Genomic DNA, 21,635 nt, shown 5'->3' with positions numbered 1-21,635 from the left:
CCTGTTCTGGAGGTTATGTTACTAGACCATGACAAACCTACGAACTATGAAGAAGCGATGGTGAGCCCAGATTCCGCAAAATGGCTTGAGGCCATAAAATCTGAGATGAGATCCATGTATGAGAACAAAGTGTGGACTTTGGTTGACTTGCCCGATGATCGGCAAGCAATTGAGAATAAATGGATCGTCAAGAGGAAGACGGACGCTGATAGTAGTATCACTATCTACAAAGCTAGAATTGTCGCAAAAAGGTTTTCGACAAGTTCAAGATGTTGACTACGATGAGAGTTTCTCAGTCGTATCTATGCTTAAGTCTGTCTGAATCATGTTAGCAATTGCCGCATTTTATGAAATATGGCAAATGGATAAACAAAACTGCATTCCTTAATGGATTTATTAAAGAAGAGTTGTATATGATGCAACCAGGAGGTTTTGTCAATCCTAAAGGTGCTAACAAAATATGCAAGCTCCAGCGATCCATCTATGGACTGGTGCAAGCATCTCGGAGTTGGAATATACACTTTGATAAGTTGATCAAAGGACATAGTTTTATACAGACTTGCGGTGAAGCCTGTATTTACAAGAAATTGAGTGGGAGCACTACAGCATTTCTGATAAGTATATGTGAATGACATATTGTTGATCGGAAATAATGTAGAATTATTCTGTAAAGCATAAAGGAGTGTTTTGAAATGAGTTTTTCAAAGAAAAACCTCGGTGAAGCTGCTTACATATTGAGCATCAAGATCTATAGAGATAGATGAAGACGCTTGATAAGTTTTTCAATGAGTACATACCTTAACAAGATTTTGAAGTAGTTCAAAATAGAACAGTCAAAGAAAGAGTTCTTGCCTGTGTTACAAGGTATGAAATTGAGTAAAGACTCAAAGCCCGACCACCGCAAAAGATAGAAAGAGAATGAAAGTCATTCCCTATGCCTTGGCCATAGGTTCTATAAAGTATGCCATGCTGTGTACCAGATCTATTGTATACCCTACACTGATTTTGGCAAGGGAGTACAATAGTGATCTAGGAGTAGATCACTGGACAGCGGTCAAAATTATCCTTAGTAGAATAAGGATATGTTTCTCGATTATGGAAGTGACAAAAGGTTCATCGTAAAGGGTTACGTCGATGCAAGTTTTGACACTAAATCTAGATGACTCTAAGTCTCGGTTTAGATACATATTGAAAGTGGGAGCAATTAGCTAGAGTAGCTCCGTGCAGAGCATTATAGAAATAGAAATTTGCAAAATACTTACGGATCTGAATGTGACAGACCCGTTGACTAAAATTATCTCACAAGCAAAACATGATCACACCTTAGTACTCTTTGGGTGTTAATCACATAGCGATGTGAACTAGATTACTGACTCTAGTAAACACTTTGGGTGTTGGTCACATGACGATGTGAACTATGGGTGTTAATCACATGGTGATGTGAACTATTGATGTTAAATCACATGGCGATGTGAACTAGATTATTGACTCTAGTGCAAGTGGGAGACTGAAGGAAATATGCCCTAGAGGCAATAATAAAGTTATTATTTATTTCCTTATATCATGATAAATGTTTATTATTCATGCTAGAATTGTATTAACCGGAAACTTGATACATGTGTGAATACATAGACAAACAGAGTGTCACTAGTATGCCTCTACTTGACTAGCTCGTTGATCAAAGATGGTTATGTTTCCTAGCCATAGACATGAGTTGTCATTTGATTAACGGGATCACATCATTAGGAGAATGATGTGATTGACTTGACCCATTTCGTTAGCTTAGCACTTGATCGTTTAGTATGTTGCTATTGCTTTCTTCATGACGTATACATGTTCCTATGACTATGAGATTATGCAACTCCCGTTTACCGGAGGAACACTTTGTGTGCTACCAAACGTCACAACGTAAATGGGTGATTATAAAGGTGCTCTACAGGTGTCTCCAAAGGTACTTGTTGGGTTGGCGTATTTCGAGATTAGGATTTGTCACTCCAATTGTCGGAGAGGTATCTCTGGGCCCACTCGGTAATGCACATCACTATAAGCCTTGCAAGCATTGTGACTAATGAGTTAGTTGCGGGATGATGTATTACGGAACAAGTAAAGAGACTTGCCGGTAACGAGATTGAACTAGGTATCGAGATACCGACGATCGAATCTCGGGCAAGTAACATACCGATGACAAAGGGAACAACGTATGTTGTTATGCGGTCTGACCGATAAAGATCTTCGTAGAATATGTGGGAGCCAATATGGGCATCCAGGTCCCGCTATTGGTTATTGACCGGAGACGTGTCTCGGTCATGTCTACATAGTTCTCGAACCCGTAGGGTCCGCACGCTTAACGTTACGATGACAGTTTTATTGAGTTTTGATGTACCGAAGGAGTTCGGAGTCCCAGATGAAATCGGGGATATGACGAGGAGTCTCGAAATGGTCGAGACGTAAAAATCGATATATTGGACGACTATATTCGGACTTCGGAAAGGTTCCGAGTGATTCGGGTATTTTTCGGAGTACCGGAGAGTTACGGGAATACGTATTGGGCCTTATTGGGCCATACGGGAAAGAAGAAAAAGGGCCTCAAGGGTGGCCGCACCCCTCCCCTTGGTCTGGTCCGAATTGGACTAGGGAAGGGGGGCGCCCCTTCCTTCCTTCTCTTTTTCCCTTCCTCTTTTCCTATTCCATATGGGAGGTGGAATCCTACTAGGACTAGGGAGTCCTAGTAGGACTCCACACTTGGTGCGCCCCCTCCTAGGGCCGGCCTCCTCCTCCCTTGCTCCTTTATATACGGGGGAGGGGGCACCCCAGAGACACAACAATTGATCCTTGAGATCTCTTAGCCATGTGCGGTGCCCCCCTCCACCATATTACACCTCGATAATACCGTTGCGGAGCTTAGGCGAAGCCCTGCGTCGGTGGAACATCATCATTGTCACCACGCCGTCGTGCTGACGAAACTCTCCCTCAACACTCGGCTGGATCGGAGTTCGAGGGACGTCATCGAGCTGAACGTGTGTAGAACTCGGAGGTGCCGTACGTTCGGTACTTGATCGGTCGGATCGTGAAGACGTACGACTACATCAACCGCGTTGTGATAACGCTTCCGCTGTCGGTCTACGAGGGTACGTGGACAACACTCTCCCCTCTCGTTGCTATGCATCACCATGATCTTGCGTGTGCGTAGGAAATTTTTTGAAATTACTACGTTCCCCAACAGTGTGTTCTTAGGTGCCCCCCTGCCCCCGTATATAAAGGAGCAAGGGGGAGGCCGGCTGCCCTAGGCACGCCAAGGAGAGAGGGGGAGTCCTCCTCCTAGTAGGAGTAGGACTTCCCTTTCCTAGTCCTACTAGGAAAGAAGGGGGGAAGGAAAGAGAGGGAGAGGGAGAGGGAAAGGGGGCTGCGCCCCCCTCTCCTAGTCCAACTAGGATTCCCCTTGGGAGGGGGCGCGCCACCTCATGGCTGCTGCCCTCTCTCTCCCCTCAAGGCCCACCAAGGCCCAATACTTTCCCGGGGGTTCCGGTAACCCTCCAGCACTCCGGTTTAATCCGAAACTTCTCCGGAACACTTCCGGTGTCCGAATATAGTCGTCCAATATATCAATCTTTACGTCTCGACCATTTCGAGACTCCTCGTCATGTCTGTGATCACATCCGGGACTCCGAACAACCTTCAGTACATCAAATCACATAAACTCATAATATAACTGTCATCGTAACTTTAAGCGTGCGGACCCTTTGGGTTCGAGAACTATGTAGACATGACCGAGACACCTCTCCGATCAATAACCAATAGCGGAACCTGGATGCCCATATTGGCTCCCACATATTCTACGAAGATCTTTATCGGTCAGACCGCATAACAACATACGTTGTTCCCTTTGTCATCGGTATGTTACTTGCCCGAGATTCGACGGTCGGTATCTCGATACCTAGTTCAATCTCGTTACCGGAAAGTCTCTTTACTCGTTCCGTAATACATCATCTCATAACTAACTCATTAGTCACAATGCTTGCAAGGCTTATAGTGATGTGCATTACCGAGTGGGCCCAGAGATACCTCTCCGACAATCGGAGTGACAAATCCTAATCTCGAAATACGCCAACCCAACAAGTACCTTTGGAGACACCTGTAGAGCACCTTTATAATCACCCAGTTACGTTGTGACGTTTGGTAGCACACAAAGTGTTCCTCCGGTAAACGGGAGTTGCATAATCTCATAGTCATAGGAACATGTATAAGTCATGAAGAAAGCAATAGCAACATACTAAACGATCGGGTGCTAAGCTAACGTAATGGGTCATGTCAATCACGTCATTCTCCTAATGAGGTGATCCCGTTTAATCAAATGACAACTCATGTCTATGGCTAGGAAACATAACCATCTTTGATTAACGAGCTAGTCTAGTAGAGGCATACTAGTGACACTCTGTTTGTCTATGTATTCACACATGTATTATGTTTCCGGTTAATACAATTTTAGCATGAATAATAAACATTTATCATGATATAAGGAAATATATAATACTTTATTATTGCCTCTAGGGCATATTTCCTTCATCCTCATGGCCATATCCTAAAACTGGACCAAGAATGGCTCGTCCTTCACACGGCAAAGTCTAGTAGCATGCATTTAGTCCTTTAAACGAGGGCTATTTGGCATCCCTTCAAGCCCAACGAGGATGGTGATCGCCCATAGAGGGACTGAGATCCGGTGACTTGCTGTGGGCGAGTCACCAGTGAACAGTACGGTGACTTGCCCCCTCTCCAAGCCATTTGTGCAAAGATCAACGGATGGACCGAGCAAACAGTGAGATAGCTATAGTACATCGTGAGCAGTAAATCATGAACAGTGCCTTGTTGCTGCAGTACCTGCTCTAGGTTGTCCATTTTAGATCAAACGGATGGGTGTCCGCAAGTTATCACCTAATCCCTGTCCCCCTATAGGCCATCACTTTATCTAAGGTCAGCGAGCTCGTTGATTTGTATGCTGCAAGTTTCTTTCAAGTGTAGTATATGACTTATTAGTTTAATATTTGATATGTAGAGCCCCGCCCACTGTGATATTAAATTTACTTTCAGGGAAGGGTACACTACAATAGCTTGTTATTGGGACACTGAGAGCATCTACAGTCGGGCGCCCCAAACCCGTTTCAAACGCCCAGGCTGATGGCTCGGTCACTGACAGGTCATGAAAATTCGACCCAGATGAGCACCTCAAACGGGCCTCAAACGCCCGGGCTGACCGGCACCCGTCATATCCAGCCCAAATATGGGGCGGATATGGGGGCGTCCGGGCGTGTCCGCCACGTCGGAATGGCGATGGGTCCCACACGGAATCGCCCGAAAACCCAGCGATCCGACAGACGTCTCCTCCGATGCGGGTGTGAACGCCGCATGGCGCGGCTCCAGCTCGCTGCCCAAGGCCAAATCCGGCTATTTAAGTCGGCCGGCGTCCCTCAACCCTAGCCACATCCACCTCCTCCCTCTCCGCGCCGCCGGCCCGAGCCCATCCACCTCCTCTCTCCCGCTCTGCCATCTTCCCATGCTCTCCGACTTCGCCATGGTTCGGCAAAAGATAACCACGTACGATATCCTCATGCCGGAGCACTGGTACGAGATCGAGCAGGAGTTTGAGCGAGGCACGCCACGCGCATTGCCCGCATCGCTGTCGGGTTGCTTAAGGACTCGCCGGAGCCGGAGGAGCAGGAGCAGGCGAAGGAGGGGGAGGGAGAGGAGCTGGAGCCGGCTCCGATGGAGGTGGCGGATTCAAAGGAGGACGAGGCGGAGGAGCTGGAGCTGGAGCTAGCGCTGGCTCCGGCTTCAACATGGAGGAAGTGGAGGCGGAGTTCGCGGTCGCCCAAGCGGCCGAGATGGCGGAGCAACAGGCCATCTTGGAGTCCATCCAGGATGAGGCCTATATGGAGGCCAACGGACAGTTCATTCGGCAGGAACGAGCGGCGACCGACGTGCTCTTCGACGAACTCGACGCGGAGATGGAGGCGGAGGGCGACGCGGAGTAGTCGGAGGAGCCGCGGGAGCCAGAGTTGCGGCTGCCGCCCATGTACGGAGCCGAGCACAGAGATAGTGGACATCTCCGACGAGGATTAGGATAGTATAGGTTACTTGATTTATGTAGTACGTGGATTTCATCGTTTGCATGCCTTTGTATGGATTTAAGGTTTCTAGTATGAGGTATCAAGATGTGGATGAGCAAATTTGAGGCAATGACCGGTCGCTATGCACAGACGCGCCTGCGGGCGTTCGAGGGGTCGGATTTGTTGTCTGCGGCTGTAGATGCTCTTACATGTTGCCTTGGCATTGCACTACTGGGCCAGCACACCCCAATAAAATCAACAAAAGATGCTTTTGTTTCCTTTGTAACCGAATCAACTAAATGTTTTTTCTTTTGGGATGATTAACTAAAGATGTTTCTTTTTTGTTAAGAGTTAAATACGCTGGAGGTCTTAAAAGTTTAGTCGGGGTGTCACTTTAGTCCCAATTCTTCCAAAATGCATGTTTAGGTCCTTTTTTCACGAGCGCTCGCTGACCTGCCCGCTTGGCGCGTTGACCCACGCCACGTCGATAGAGGGCCCGACCGGCAGACCAAAAACTTTCCAATTAGACCCCCCTCCCCCCGATCTATTCCCCTCTTAGTGGCACCCCTTCTCCTCTTTCATGCAACTCTGGCGACACTAGAGGCGATTGGCGGCGGCGCTGGCGACGATTCCCTCCGTGCGGCGGCGACCAGAGGTGATCTGAAGGGCAATCCGAGTGGGTGCCTGTGAAGATGCCCCCTTTGCGACAACCAGTGGGAGATACTCCTTCACCGAAGCCTATGGTGTGACGGCTATGGTAGCCATGGCGAGAGAGAGAGAGAGGATTTGGGGAAGAAATAGATCTAGGACCGGGGAATGTGAGGATGATGGTTTATAAGTGGTTTTCCATGAAACAAAATAGGAACCGCCGTGGCCAGTCCGTCGATGTGGCATGGGTCAACGCGCCACATGGGCAGGTCAACGAGCGCTTCTGAAAAAAGGACCTCAGGTGAACCTCTTATTATAGAATTAGGACTTAAATGTGCATTTTGAAATAATTGAGACTAAAGTGACACCCTGACGAAACTTTTAGGACTAACAGCTCGACAAGTGCGGTCCTTACCCTCCAAAAACCGAATACGAAGGAGCTTGTGGTGACTTCGTCAATCTCAAGATATTGTGTTCAGCTCCGTATTTCAGACATGCTCATAGAGATAGTGTGTGCGGACATGTGTTAATGGAGATGAGTGTATGTGAGCATCTACATTATACTGTGTTCAAAAGGAAATGTACCCTCCAAAAACCTGACCGCGAGAAGCACACCAATTGCTTCGGTTGGTAAGTTATTCCAGTTTACTCGCATGTCAGACATTGGCATCACACATTGTGCAAGATCATCAGGCTGTATTTCAGAAGATTGTCGGACGTTCTTTTTCATAGATGTCCAAAATGCTACTGGCACAAAGAAATCACCCACAGAACAGAAGCCTTGACACTCCATTTCATCAGCTGAACTTGAATGAACAATGTTATCACAAGGGGCGGTAAAGCTAACTCTCGCTGTGACACGTGAATCATAGAGAGGATTCACTTCAAAGTACACAGTCATCTTCGAGGAACTTTAGAATCGCTACCTCCAGCATGTCGACGTGCGCAGCAGCCAACAAAGTACACGAATGACTGGCCGAAAACAAACCCATACAAACATAAGTCAAGATAACAGACAAAGATGGAGCAATTTATTGCTGAGAAGAAAGAGTATATCCGCTATAATTTCAGGAAACTTCTTTTTTTTTTGAGAGAGAGAGAGAATGTTTCAGGGAATTTTAAGCTTACCAAAATGATAAACAATATCACATTGAAGATGGCAACCACTCGCCACTCTGTCTTCATGTATTGCGCAACACCAGCTCTGGAAGGAAAAGTTTCACGTAAGCACTTACATTCTGAAATTTCTGATAAGGTTACGTATTTCGAAGTTATGACAGGAGACGGACAGCTTACTTGCAAGAATTACAGTCATAGCACCTGAGGAACCGATCATTTTTGTACAGTTTGCAGTCGACATTTGTGCTCACCGGATGGTAGCTCAGATCAAAATTGGAAGCATTCAAAGCTGGATATCCACACCTGACAAGGTTCAGAAAAATACGATAGCCATGTTAAACTCTGTTGAAAGCAACTGCACGTTCAAAATACACTGGAAGATAACAGGGGGCATACTCCGCTGGTGGGCGGCAACAGCCAGACTCAATGGGAGTCAGCTCAGCGAGCTTGTATTGTTTTAGAGTCTGCATGAAATCAAACAGTATTACTAAAATCGCCACAAAAGGAATGGTCACACACAGAGAAACAACATCACATCAGATAAAATAGGATGAGCAGAAAAGGAGAAGAGACCTTATATCTATTTGACAAGCTATTGCAATCATCCGACTTCACAAGGCAACTTCTCAGATGAGTCCATTTATCAGTGTCATTGAGCTAGATTTAAAATAAACAAATCGAGTTATACCAGCATAGATGATTATGAATTAACTGCACTAATCAAAGAAATTTTCCAAACAAAGAGTTGGGGCATGCCTGTTTGACAAACCAAGAACTGTAGTCCTGAAGACGATACTCTTTATATCTGTATAGAACATGAGGAATGACTACGCAGAACCATATGCATGCAATGTGTTCCATTACTTAAAGAAATTTCATTCACAGTTCATGTAGTGACAATCAGGCAGTTTCCGACTGCGCATATATCAACAAAACTGCATCACGGCCGCATAGTGCAACTTTTAAGACAAATAGTGATATATTACTTCGACTTGTCAGTTCCGCATTTCAATCATCCTCTATTCCTAAATAGTTCCGACCCACTACCTATTTTTCCTAAACATACAAGAATGCCACATCAGCAGGTAATGCATGTCTGTCATGTCATCACCTGCCATCTCATGCATGTGGTGTGGAGAATCGATTAGAGTTGGCCCTACACATTGATTATTGGTATTTGGATTAAAAAGTGAAAAGAGGAAGTGGAGAAGGCATAACATGCCATAGATACTGAAGTCATTTTAACACAATGTGAGTTTGCGGTGCGTTAACAATACTTCATAGCTATATGTCTTCGAGCTTTGCTGCAGTAAACATGCGTGGAATCATCTAGTTGTGTAAACATTAGTAATATACAGTCAGATACCTGGACCCAGGAACAGCATGACCAGTTCCAGTATTTGTAATGATAAACCTGAAAAAGTACATGGCAAGGTGAGTTAACCCAACTTGCAACCACTAAAGTCAGTTATGAAGTCAACTGATGATTAACCGCTGAACTTGCACCAGGATTTAATTCCATCAACCAATCAGTGCACACCGCAGCTAATTTTCAAATAAAAAGTACACAATGATTGCCACCAACTGGAAAGGTTGTGCTAGTGCTATCCCAAATGAATCACAGGAACTTACGCAAGCACTGTGAAGACCATGATTGCCACCAGGACCACGAACAGCATTATTAGATACTAGATACCCACATGTCAAGGCGACAAATAACCCCAAGGGTATCAAGAGAGCAGACAACATCAGCAGCACCAACCAGCACTCATGCCGCCGTAAGTTTAATAGTTTATGCATCAAATGCCACAAAAAGGATACTGTCCAAAGCAAGCAAGAAATGTTCTTCCAAGCACCCACGAATCCGGCCAGCGACCTGCGGCATCGGCACTGAACCATGTCAATTCGGAGCATGAATACTAACGTGGTGGGAATAATATGATACAATTCCATGGAAGCATACATGAGAAAAATTACTCCTCCAAGGCCCATGACAGGGATCGTCAGTGACCGTCGGCATTCGTCATTGTGGGTGCTCATCCAGAACCCAAAACCCACCACAAGTATCGCCAGTATCTGTTCAACAAAGAGCAAGAGGAGCATCATGATGTGCGGATCCCTACCTGCATGCCTTAACATTAAATTGCAAACAAAGAGTTCCAAACGAAAGATGTCAAGAATGGTGAAGAAGCGACAAACAGTGCACTGGGATATCTCTACTCCTATAAAAGACTCAGTTGGTGATGATGGTGTGTCTGCCATCCGTCATTTCTGACCATTAGATCTACATCTAATGGCTGCGAGGTAAGTTGTGGCATTTTTGCAACAATAGCCCACTTCTCTACTCCAATTTGAAGAAAACCCTTTATTATCTTGAAAGCAACCACATCCCTCCCTCGCCTCATCAAAACAACCTGAGAAATATATTTTGAGTGAAACGTAATATATTTTTAGTGGTATATATGTCTATCAAAACAGGAGTGTTTTCTTTCAAGTTTGTGAACAAGTACTATTCTACTTTGGATCCGTTGCAACGCACGGGCACATTGCTAGTAACTGGATAACGATGCGGTACAGCTCAAGCTCAACAGAGGGGCACCGCTGAGCAAAGAGACCAGATGGAACGGGAACAAATCAAGAACTGGCGTATCCATCTAGAAGTGCTCTTCAGTGAAAAGTCTCGAAGCGGGTCGGCCATCGGGGAGCAACTGGGAAAAGGGGGGCGAGGAAGGAAGGGAAGCTGACTGACCATGGTGAGGAAGTTGATCCACCTGATGACGAAGGTGCTGGTGCTGCTGCCGGCCATCCCGGATCAGCTGCGGACGACGCTGGCCTCCCGCCTCCGTCAGTCGATTCCGCGCGGAGCCGAGACGGACCGGCGAGTCGAGATCTGGGAGCACGCCGCCGGAGACGGCGAGGCTGGGGTCCCGGCGGCGCGGCACCTGGGTAGGTGTCAGCGTGGGAGTGGGAGTGTCTGTTGTTGATTTGTGTGGGCTTGAAGACAGCGGTCGCAGTTAAGCTTGGCACGGGCAGGTGTGGGGCCGACTGGTCAGAGGGACAGATTGATTATCAACAGTGGACCGGAGAGGGCGGAGTCGACGCCGGTTTGCTTCGCGTCCGGTGCTCAGGCCGATGCGGGTCTTTTCGGTCGGGTTTGAATAGCAGCCGCGGCACTTTTTGCAGTTTGGTCCCATTTTCGCGAGCTCCGTCGGGGAGGTGGGGTACAACTCAACATTGGATGCTCATGCTCTTCATCTACTCTACTATTAAACGAGAGAACTTGACGACGGCGGACGAAAACTCTGCGCGTACAAACAACCCACGCCCGCACGAGTCTACATCTACAGGTAAACCCACGTCCTTTTCTCAAGAAAAAAACGTAACAACCCACGTCCAAATTACACGGAAACAACTGAGCTAAATTAGCGGGAATCAATCCAGGCTCGACGTCCAGATTACATGCCCCGTCGCTGCCCTGCGCAGCCGCTGAGGCACCCGACGACGGCCGCGACGTCGCTGCCCTGCGCAGCCGCCGAGGCACCCGACGACGAGGTCGCCGAGTCACTCGACGACGTGTTGTTCCCCAACACAGGTGCAGCCGCACAGACGCCCTGCCACGGCCGCGACGAGGAGCTCCTCGCCGACATAGGTGCATGCTCTTCTCTGATCTCAAGTTCAAAAGGCTTTTACATGCCGCTGCCGCCAAGGCTTCGTTAGGCTAGAAGACGCCTCCGCCCTGCTCCTTTGTCAACCTGTTCATGTGATCCATCAGTTGTTTTGATTGAATGAAATTATGAAAAACAAAAAAGTGTATGAACTGGTGAATTATGGCATGACCATATACTGACCTCACCTAAATGCCTCCTCAAGCTGCATATGAACAGGTTCAATTCTCAGTTCCAAATATGAACACACATAAAGTCATTCTGAGATACACCTACATGAATAGCATTACAAACTACTACATCCTGAATCATTGTTGTAGGTATATATATTAATGCAAAAGGAATTCAATTGGCGACTGAGTATTAACAAAGCTTTCATGTTATACAGTAGGATGGAGTTGAACATAAAACACTACTCTGTCTGAGTTGTGGTAATAGTATTCCTTCAGTTACAATTGTGTGATACCATTCTTGACATTCACAGGGTTGAAGGACTTCGTATGGCCCCAACCAGTCCCAACCGGGCGCGCACCCCGTTCCAGGATATAAGCAACAACCAATCCTTGGGTGATGAGCATTACACAACCACCCAATTTCAGTTTTTGTACCCCAACTGCTGAATTGTGACATTGATTGCAGGCCCTAAAGAAGTAAAAAGGCAGAGGGATAGAGAGCGACATGCAAAAAATAAGGATGAGATTAATAAGAGACGACGTGAGGCCTACAAACAGAAGAAAATTGCATCTGCTGAGATCAGTGGGGCACAAACACAGCTGGGTGTATCACAAGGTAATAAAGATGAACTTCATTCTTCATTATATATATTGCTATATATAATGATCTATTCTTCATCTACTCATGTAGTAATGAGATTAACAAAGATGAAATTCATTCTCCATTATATATATTGCTATATATAATGACCTATTCTTCATCTACTCAGGTAGTAATGAGATTAAGAATCGTATGGAAAGGGAGCGGTATGCACGAAATAGAGAGGAAATATTAAAGCGACAGCGACAAACCCGCGAGCAAAATAAGCATATTGCTGCAGTCCTTGATGGCAGTAACATTGTAACGCAAGTGCCGGCTACCGGACAATCTGCAGTCACACAACCGCAGAACATAACAAGTGCAGGGGGTGCGGTACCAAATTCCGTTCATTTGACCAGAGACAATGTGGACGATGAGTCCGATTGGTTGCACAAAAATGATGCGTACCAGATGCAACGGAATTCAAGACGACTGATACCCACACTTATGTCACTAGATGAGAACCCCCAACTCAGTACAATTGACAACCTACATATGCCAGAAAAGTCTTCTAAAAAGGGTTAGTTGTCTGATTTATTAATGGTGCTAAATTATCCGGTGTTTATTTCTTCTCTATTTTGCCATTCTATTTTTGTTTCAGGTACAGATCCTTCTTATGGCAAGAAACCTCTACCGATCCAACGTAATGATATTACTCCAGGGATGGAACCGTCCCCAGATGCAGGTCAAACCCCTCATAATCAAATTGGTACGGTCTTGTGGTACCATCCTGTGCATAAAAAGGGTCCATCTCTTTTGCTTACTCTTTTGTGCCAAATAAATGTTTTCAGCCAGCGACCACGCCGAAGATGCTTACGGACTACTGGAGCCCGATGTTCACACGATAAACATTGATGGTCTGCATAATGTCATTTTTAGTTTCAGCTCCCCAGTATGCATAACATCAAATGAGCATCTACTCCTAACGCACTACTATTCAATATTCACAAATAGAATGCTTGGGAGACGGGAACCTAGGAGAAAAAACTGGAGACGTGGACCATGATGAAGAAGCTAGGATCTTCGCCCAACCAGGTTTATTGTTGCTGACATGAGTTACCAGTACAATATAGTATTAGTAATATGGTTTCTGGGTGAACTTTAATTAGTGCATTCTGCTCCAGATGTTTATTTTCAATCCTACCGAGTGGAGCAAAAGTATGGTGATGGAGCTCCCAATAATGATGCTCACAACAGAGTTTACATGAACCTGCCCAAAAAGCATCATGTGCTTAGAAAAGTTACTGATTGCCGCCATTGTGGAGCTTTGCGATTTCAATACGAGGGGCCTGCGTTTTGCTGCAGAAAGGGGAAAGTGGATGTATTTACTCCAGATGTTTGTGAGGAGTTGAAACGGTTGTTTACAAGTCAAGATGACGAGGATGCTAGATATTTCAGAGAAAATATACGGTATTTCAACTCCCACTTCTCATTCACAAGTCTGGGAGTCACCCTTGATCGCCGAGTCAGCACCGCAGCAGGAACCAGCGTATATACATTCGTGCGTGTGGGGGGTTGTACCACGCTCTTGATGATCTTGAGTCTGGTGATAATGGCCCTCGACATTTGCAGCTATATATTTATGATACAGATGAAAACTTGTTTCACAGGGTTAAGAGGTCTCCAAATCTTAGGATAGATCTCATACGGAAGATTCTGGCAATACTAGAGCATAACCCTTATGCTCAAGTATTTAAAAGCCTTGGTGCTGTTCCAAATCTAGATGAATACAAGATCTCATTAAATACCGATATCAAGCTTGATCAACGAAGGTACAATGCGCCAACAACTTCTCAGGTAGCAGCAATATGGGTTGAAGGGAGCGACCCACAAAAAACCTTCGATAGAAGTGTTATCGTGTACGGGAAAGGAGAGCGTCCCCTGTATATTATGCATACTATGGGTGCTACGACCCTTTGTCATATCCACTACTCTTCCCACGTGGGGAGATCGGTTGGAATCGTTTGATGCCATATATTGGGGCTGCCGATGACACAAACCAAGATTCAGTGGTTGATTCTGCACGACAAGAGTACCCAGCCTATGTTCTTCCTTCAGGTATAATGTTCATAATTGATCTATACATTTTAATCAAAGTTAAACTTATTCAGTAATCCATCTTGCAGACAATAACATGATTAGCGAACAACTTGGTCATGACGCAAGACATGAAGACCAGGCCACTGATTTAGCTGCAGGTATCGCTTCAAGTGGAACTAAAAACTGATAAGTGGAAAGACTTGAACATCTCATCATGGCCAAGGGAAGAGTGTATTAAGAGCAAACTACAAAGAGACTGGTATACCTTCTAACTCAAAGGCTCAAAGTAATTGACTTCCGAAGACTCTGAATTTAGACTTATTTTGACAGCAATCTGTAGGAGGAATTAGTTTAAATAAACATGGAGTAGTTTAACAATCTTGAAAGCAAGCTGTGCACACATCTTACTGAATTTAGGCTCATCTTTCTTGAAAACAAAGTTTTGATAGTTTTTTAGCTTTCACATACAATTTTGACAGTTTGGGGACAGATTTAGTCACTGAACCAATTATGACTAGCAAATCATTAAACTTTAGTCTCAATATCTGAATTTCTATCTCTGGACCATGTGGCGGCAAGCAAGCAAATTAAATTGGTAAACAGTACAGTGTCCAACTGATTCAGCACTAGAGGCCGACAGTGATAGCACCAAGCGAAATTCAGTAATTATGACCAGCAAATCATTAAACTTAGTCTGAATATCTCAATTCTATCTCTGGACCATGTGGTTGTAGGCAAGCAAATTAAATTGGTAAACAGTGCAATGCCTATCTCATTGAACACTAGGGCCTGAGAGCAACTAGATTCAGTCAAGCATGCAAGTGAATCTAGAGCAGCAGAAAAATCAGGGAACAGACCTATGAATTCAAAACGAGAGAGAGGTAGAGGGAGGCTTTACCTTGGGTTGCTGCTGCCCCATGGCTGGGCGTCATCCCGTGAGAGAAGCCTCACTCCTCCTCCCTACATCAAGTTGGTGCAGGTGCGTGGTGAGTTGGAGGCTGGCTGCATCCATTGGCGTGTTGAGGTCTCCTGCAGCCCAGCATGAACACCATCTCAGGGAAGGGAAGAAGAAGAAATCCAAGAGGAGAGGAGAAGGGGGCGGACCTGTATGTCGTCGGGGTAGCCTTCCTGTTCCGGAGCCACAGGGTAAGGTCGCCGGAGCCACGACGGAGCAGATCCAGCGCCGGCGAACGCAAATCAAGTGCCTCCTCGCCCAGCAGCACCACCAGCAGCACCTCCTCGCCCAGAAGCCTCACTCCTCCTCTCCCTACGGGGTGTGAGAGAACTAGGGTTGGGGGCTGCCAGAGTGGGCGTAGGTGATGGGGAGCAAGGCGGCCATGGGGAGGAAGAGGAGAGCGCACGCGGTGGATGGCCCCGGCGTCGCCAGGAGGAGTGAGGGGCGGCGCAGAGCAGATCGCCGGGCCGCAGCCTGTGGATGGGGATGTCGTGGCCACGAATGAGGGAAGAATGCGGAGGAAAGGAGAAATGAGGGGGCGGTGGGAGTTTGACTGAGCTTTGAGTGAGTGTGGCGTTGTCCGAACAAAAATATACTCTACTGTATTAGATCTTCTAAATACACATTATATTTCATAGGGCATGTCCGGTTCACTAAGTTTGTGAAAATTTTGTTTTCATCACGGCTTGTTTCAGTCATGATCATTTGATGATTCTAAAAGTTGTTTTATACAAATATCTATAAATTTGTTTAAAAAAAGATTGAGTTTATTTAAGTTTTATATTTGTAATCATGCAGGTCATCTTGTGGTCTGTGGATGGTAAATTTTATGAAGTACTTCACAGGAGATATGTTGTCTGACATTCCTACACAGGTATTTTTTTACTGTGTATCATTATATTTATTCTATGTTGTATCACTATTTAACTCTTATTACTGTTTTAATAGGAACATATGACAGATTTTAAAACAAAACTACCTGTCATTTTAGTGGACTCAGAATTGAATGATGATAATATAAGAAATCGAGACATGGAAGAGGACGATAACAACACATATCCCACAGAATGTATGATTCTGGATAGACCCCCTGAGAATTTCAAGACATCAAATACATCAACACAAGTTGAGCTCATCTCGCGGTCATTTATTCTTTCACCGTCTGTCAACCCAACAAACGATGATTTAATAGATGAACTTTGCTTGTTCATCAGTATGGTTGATGATGTCGCTCTACTAGAGTAAGCCATATTTTTTATTTCATTTTCTATTCCAACAAATTACTCTGATGTCATTATAATTTACAGAATTTTGATTTTACAGGAGCGAATGGGTGAAAAGCTCTAATCCGTACCCTATTAGCTTAAATTTGAGACAAATTAAAAACATATTAAGCAATGATGAATACATGGATATTCATTGCTTTAATATGGATGTGCCAATACTAGCGCGCCACCAAGTCCAGCTTCTCAGAGACATTCCATCTCACTATATGGATCTGAACTTTTGTGTAAGTTACTATAACCACGTACTACATTTTTTTTCTCATTGCACTAATATTTTCTCATTCTTACTTTAGTCCATGTTCCACTATGCACGAGACTCAAGTCATCGTGAACATATGGAAATTGCTACATTGAAACGGTTGTTTCATAGCTGGCCCGACAGTAATGACTATCATATCTCAATGTGATATGGTAAGATTTTTTTTCATTTGTAACAGTGCTTTACTTGGTCTTAATTAATATTCTATGTATTTCTAAACTATTTCATCATTGCAGATTTTATTGCCTTGGTATATGTTTGGGTTATTTCTATTGTTTGTCTTGGATCAAAATAGAAAAGTTGTCTCAATTTTCGATCCGATACCAATACCTACTTCCGGAAAGAATGTACTTAAAACCGTGGCCGACAATCTAAACCTTGCGCTTGAAGTTGCAAACCCTACATTCAAGGATGATATCTCTAAATGGGAATGCATAGTTCCTGATGCTCCAACAAACTCACACTGGTATGAATCTTTTAAACGCATTACAATATTAATTGATTCATTCAACGCACATTATGTGTTTATTTCATATATGCAGTGCCTTGTCTGGTTATTTGGTTTTTAATTACATGCACTCATTGTGCGATGGAAAGCTATATTTTCCCATCCCCCAGGTGACTATTTACACCATGCTTATTTGTATACACATTGCGCATACAACTTGTTATAACAATGTTGTATAATGCCAATGTAGGATGGTTTTCAACTAAGGAAGCAATTTTTGGTGCATATTTTAAAGTATGAAGAGAATGAAGCTCAAAACAATATCCCGTACATTGAACGAAGCATCATTGATCGCATCTATAGATGGACCTTCATTGCTTCAAAAGATGGACCTTCAAAACATGCTTAGCTGCAGTTTTTAGAATATGTTCTTGTAGCAATTATAATACAATTATTATGTGACAGTGAATTTTATGCGAAGACATGTTTATGATATGTGTGTTGGATCACAAATATGTCACACTTTTTGAAAATACAATTTGAGTGACATGATAACATTTAGTAGCGATCTGAATTTTATGTAAAAATCATTTTAGTATTATATCATGTGAGCATGTTTTGTTTGAGACGTGCGTTGCACGTGCATGCTTACTAGTCAAAAGAAAAAGCAAAACTGGGAACAACTCCGAAATTTATGGTAAAAAACATCAGGAAAAGAATATCCTAACTTAAACATGCATGCACGCAATCATGATATGTGTTATAGTTTACGTACAAATGAGTTTGTTTTCTATTCTCAAGGTGTAGAATGAGCTCGAATTTAAATTGCAGGGCTTGTTTTTTTCAATAAAAACTGAAGGCCATATATTAGATAAAATTAGTCCTTACAGGAATGAAAAATTACAGGCAAGTTCTTGAAGAAATCAGCATTGGCTTCCTTCCGCACCCAATAGTGATGCACTGTGCTGCCTCTAGGCCTTCATCTTATTGAAACACGTGAGTTTATAGAAGTAACAACAGAGACGTCATTGATGTAGAAGTGCAAACGCCGACAACAGCAAACTAGATAGATCGTCATCCCGTAGAAGCCAACACCGAGGAGGGCCCACACAAAAAATCTCAACTCTGGCAAGACAAAGAAGGGGACACAAACCTCAATAGTCTTTTTTTTTTAAGAAAAGGAGGATGACCCCCGGCCTCTGCATCTAGAAGATGCATACGGCCACTTTATTAATTATTCTCGAGGACCTTACAAAGTATTACAATATACCTGAATCCATCATCTTGGCAACATATGCCGCTACTCTTATCCATATGATGAAGGGATGCTAACTGGGCCACTACCCAAACCACTCACCTAAACCTAACATCAAAAGCCGGAAGCCCCAGCCGAGCCACATACCGGATCTGGGGCACAATCCGGTCAGACGCACTCTTGTGTCGTCGCCGCCATCTTCCACAGGTCCGTCTTCAGATTATATTGAGTCTTCTACCTTGTGAAGGCCACTTCTGCCATCGACGTCACCATGACGCCAGACAGCTACCTCCTCCTGCGCGAGTTCATCTCCGCGCATCGGACGCCGAGCCTCCACAGCGCCATGCCGCCGAACTCCGCCGCCATCAATGAGTGAGATGAAGTACCGCTCCACCACGGCAAGTACAAGGTGAGGAAGGGCGAGGTCGCCGTCGGAGACACGGCCGGAAGATAAGCACCGCAGTCACGAGACATGCCCGGAGCTGCGACGCGGTAGATCAGACGGGCCGCCACTAGGATCCAGACAATCTCGCCATGCACGCCCAGCATCCCCATGCCCAAGTCGGCGCCTTCAAGAAGGTGACGACACTGTGGCGCCGCCGCCGCTTAACCACCGGGGCTAGGGTTTTCACCCGGGCGCAGGGGAAGGGGGGAGGCAGGGGAGGTTTAGCCTCAGCATCGACGCCGTGACCGCCACCGGCGGCCAAGGGTTTCCCCCGGCCAAGCACCCTGCCGCCACCTCCGAACCAGCCACAACGTCAGCAGGCGCGTGCACGCCGGAGATCCAGGCCGGCCGGAGGTCATACATCACAAGCGGACCAGATCGCCTCCGATCTGACGAGGGGAGCCCGAGGCCTCCCCGCGCCATGACCAGCGCCCACCGGGACCTCGCTGCCCGCGCAGCCGAGGGGGTCCGGCCTACCTCACCGACGAGCACTCCCCGCCGCCGGAGGAGCGCCGTCCGCACCAGCGAAGCCGCCGCCTCAGATCCGCCGCGAAGAACGCCGCGCCGCCACCGGCCTGCGCGCTCCAGTGACGTGCCGCCCCGGCCAGCAGGCCGCGCCGCCCCGCACACTAGCGCGCGCCACCCGACGCGCCGGCCGCCGAGCTCCGCCGCCGCGCCCGAAGAAGCAGCCCCCCGCGGCCCCTGTTCCAGGCGAGGAAATGAGATCCCGCAGCCGCCGGCACCGCGCGGGCTTTGCCCGGCGGCGGCGGGAGGAGAGGAAGGAGGTGGGGGCTGGGTTCGGCGGCGGCTAGGGTTGGGCGCCCGGGTCGCCCGCGGGGGGGCGACACGGGGTTGGGATGGTCGCTCAGCTGGTGCTGCTTGTTCTCTTTATTCACCTCAATAGTCCCCTGACGAAGCTGACGAAGCCATATCTAGCTGTGTCATCGGATGGAGATGGAACTAGAGAGAGAACATGCTGCGACCCTTTCACAATATGCCACCACTGCGAACAAACGCTAATTACGCCGGACCGAGTAACCAACAATCGACCTCATCCTCCGACTTGTTAACGTCACTGAGAGGAAGGACAAGGACATTGGTAAAGCCATATGTCCATTATTCCCATCACCATCGCTGCCCTAACTTCACCTATGATAACAAACTCGAAAACCCCACGAGACATAGCTGGGGCGCTCATATCTATGGTTCCCCTATCCTCCAGCCACGTGGGGGGCATAGGCAAGAAGCCCGCGTGTCAAGGGGAGACCAAAACCTATGAAAATGTTTAATTAAAGGGAAACAAAGCTGTGTAAAATGCGTCTTGTGATGATAAAATTAAAAGAACTTCTAAAATACTCTCTCCGTCCGAAAATATTTGTCATCAAAATGAATAAAAGGAGATGTATCTAGAAAATACTTGTCATCAAAATGGATAAAATAAGATGTATCTAGATACATCTCCTTTTAATTTTGTCATCAATATTTGTCTAGATACATCTCCTTTTATCCATTTTGATTAAGCCTCTTTGCTAACTCGCTCGCCTACAAAAATGAATAGGGCGAGGCTAGGCAAACTCAGCCGCTGACTTTGACTGCTATCACACGTACAATTATACTCAATTCGATGGAATGTTTGATCTTAAAAGGGATCTTCTAACAAGTATTTCCGGATGGAGGGAGTAGTTTTCTTGGGAGCACCATATACACCGCAAATTCAAGTGTCACACGAGTGGCTTTGACATTCCATGATATCTAAACTTAATTTTCTTGGGAATCATTGTGGTTTTGACATTCCATGATATGAAAAGAATCTGACACAGACACGAGGTTCGTGCTGGACGTTGGGCAGCATAAACACATGGCCACAGGTGAACAAATGCTTAATCTTAAAGCAACATGAATTGAACCGAGAAGGTTAGCGAATTACGATAAAGATCTTTTGGGAACCAAGGTTCCCAATAATATAGAAATATGAAAATGCGAGGCAGAAATTACATGGCAAAATAGAAGACGCTGCTCTAGGTTTCTTCCCACATTTGTTCGCCCAATAATCCTTTGTTCCAAAGTGGGCCATTTGTTCCCCAACAATCCTCGTTCCAAAATGAGCCTAATAATAATACCCCTACCGTCTAAAATAAGTGCCGTCGTATTAGTTCAAATTTAGAGAGTATACCGTTACTATGTGATTTTTTTTCTATTTCTTCATGCTGCCTGGCGGTTTGAAGGTATCCCTTCTGATGTAAATTTTCTGTTGTCCGATGAAGCAAATTTATGAATATGGCCAGAGTCAATAATACAATAAACCGTAATGCAATAATAAACCGTTCATCATGACATCTAAAAGAAACAAGAATGACGCTGTGAAGCAGATGAAGTATCACGTTGCACCTGTTCGGTTCATCAAATAGGAAAGTATTGCTCGATGCTAATGGCATGACATTTAAAAACTCACACGGATTAAATTCCTAAAAACAACAAATTTGTCTAAATCGGCAGGGTTTCAAGTTCTGAATTTCTACTTTAAACATTGGTTTTGATTGTGACTTTGCAATAATGAATTAAACAGAAGCATGTACAACTGCAACACCGGGAAGACAAATA

General features: G+C 45.5%; 1 protein-coding gene across 1 annotated transcript; it reads right to left on the bottom strand.

Moving 5' to 3' along the window:
* Positions 1 to 7,425: 7,425 nt before the first annotated feature.
* Positions 7,426 to 10,994, bottom strand: LOC109734616 (tetraspanin-10). Its single transcript, XM_020293819.4, has 11 exons — positions 10,618 to 10,994; positions 9,832 to 9,944; positions 9,690 to 9,744; positions 9,501 to 9,556; positions 9,235 to 9,282; positions 8,625 to 8,673; positions 8,442 to 8,525; positions 8,265 to 8,332; positions 8,046 to 8,171; positions 7,878 to 7,953; positions 7,426 to 7,721 (listed from the first exon to the last, which is right to left on the bottom strand). The coding sequence occupies exons 1-11, from the start codon at positions 10,672 to 10,674 to the stop codon at positions 7,647 to 7,649; spliced, it is 807 nt and encodes a 268-aa protein (XP_020149408.1). The 5' UTR covers positions 10,675 to 10,994; the 3' UTR covers positions 7,426 to 7,646.
* Positions 10,995 to 21,635: the final 10,641 nt, after the last annotated feature.

Source organism: Aegilops tauschii, chromosome 1, assembly GCF_002575655.3.
Source record: "Aegilops tauschii subsp. strangulata cultivar AL8/78 chromosome 1, Aet v6.0, whole genome shotgun sequence".
Taxonomy (NCBI): domain Eukaryota; kingdom Viridiplantae; phylum Streptophyta; class Magnoliopsida; order Poales; family Poaceae; genus Aegilops; species Aegilops tauschii.
The sequence above is the reverse complement of the archived record's forward strand: the minus strand, read 5'-3'. Positions and strand labels throughout refer to the sequence as shown.

Bases quoted from the DNA above. Each gene is read 5' to 3' on its own strand.
- LOC109734616 (XM_020293819.4), bottom strand. From the start codon at position 10,674: ATGGCCGGCAGCAGCACCAGCACCTTCGTCATCAGGTGGATCAACTTC. The intron at 9,557-9,689 runs GTATCCTTTTTG...GTGGGTATCTAG, and splicing joins TTTCTTGCTTGCTTTGGACA to TATCTAATAATGCTGTTCGT. The intron at 7,722-7,877 runs GTAAGCTTAAAA...GTTTTCGGCCAG, and splicing joins TGATATTGTTTATCATTTTG to TCATTCGTGTACTTTGTTGG.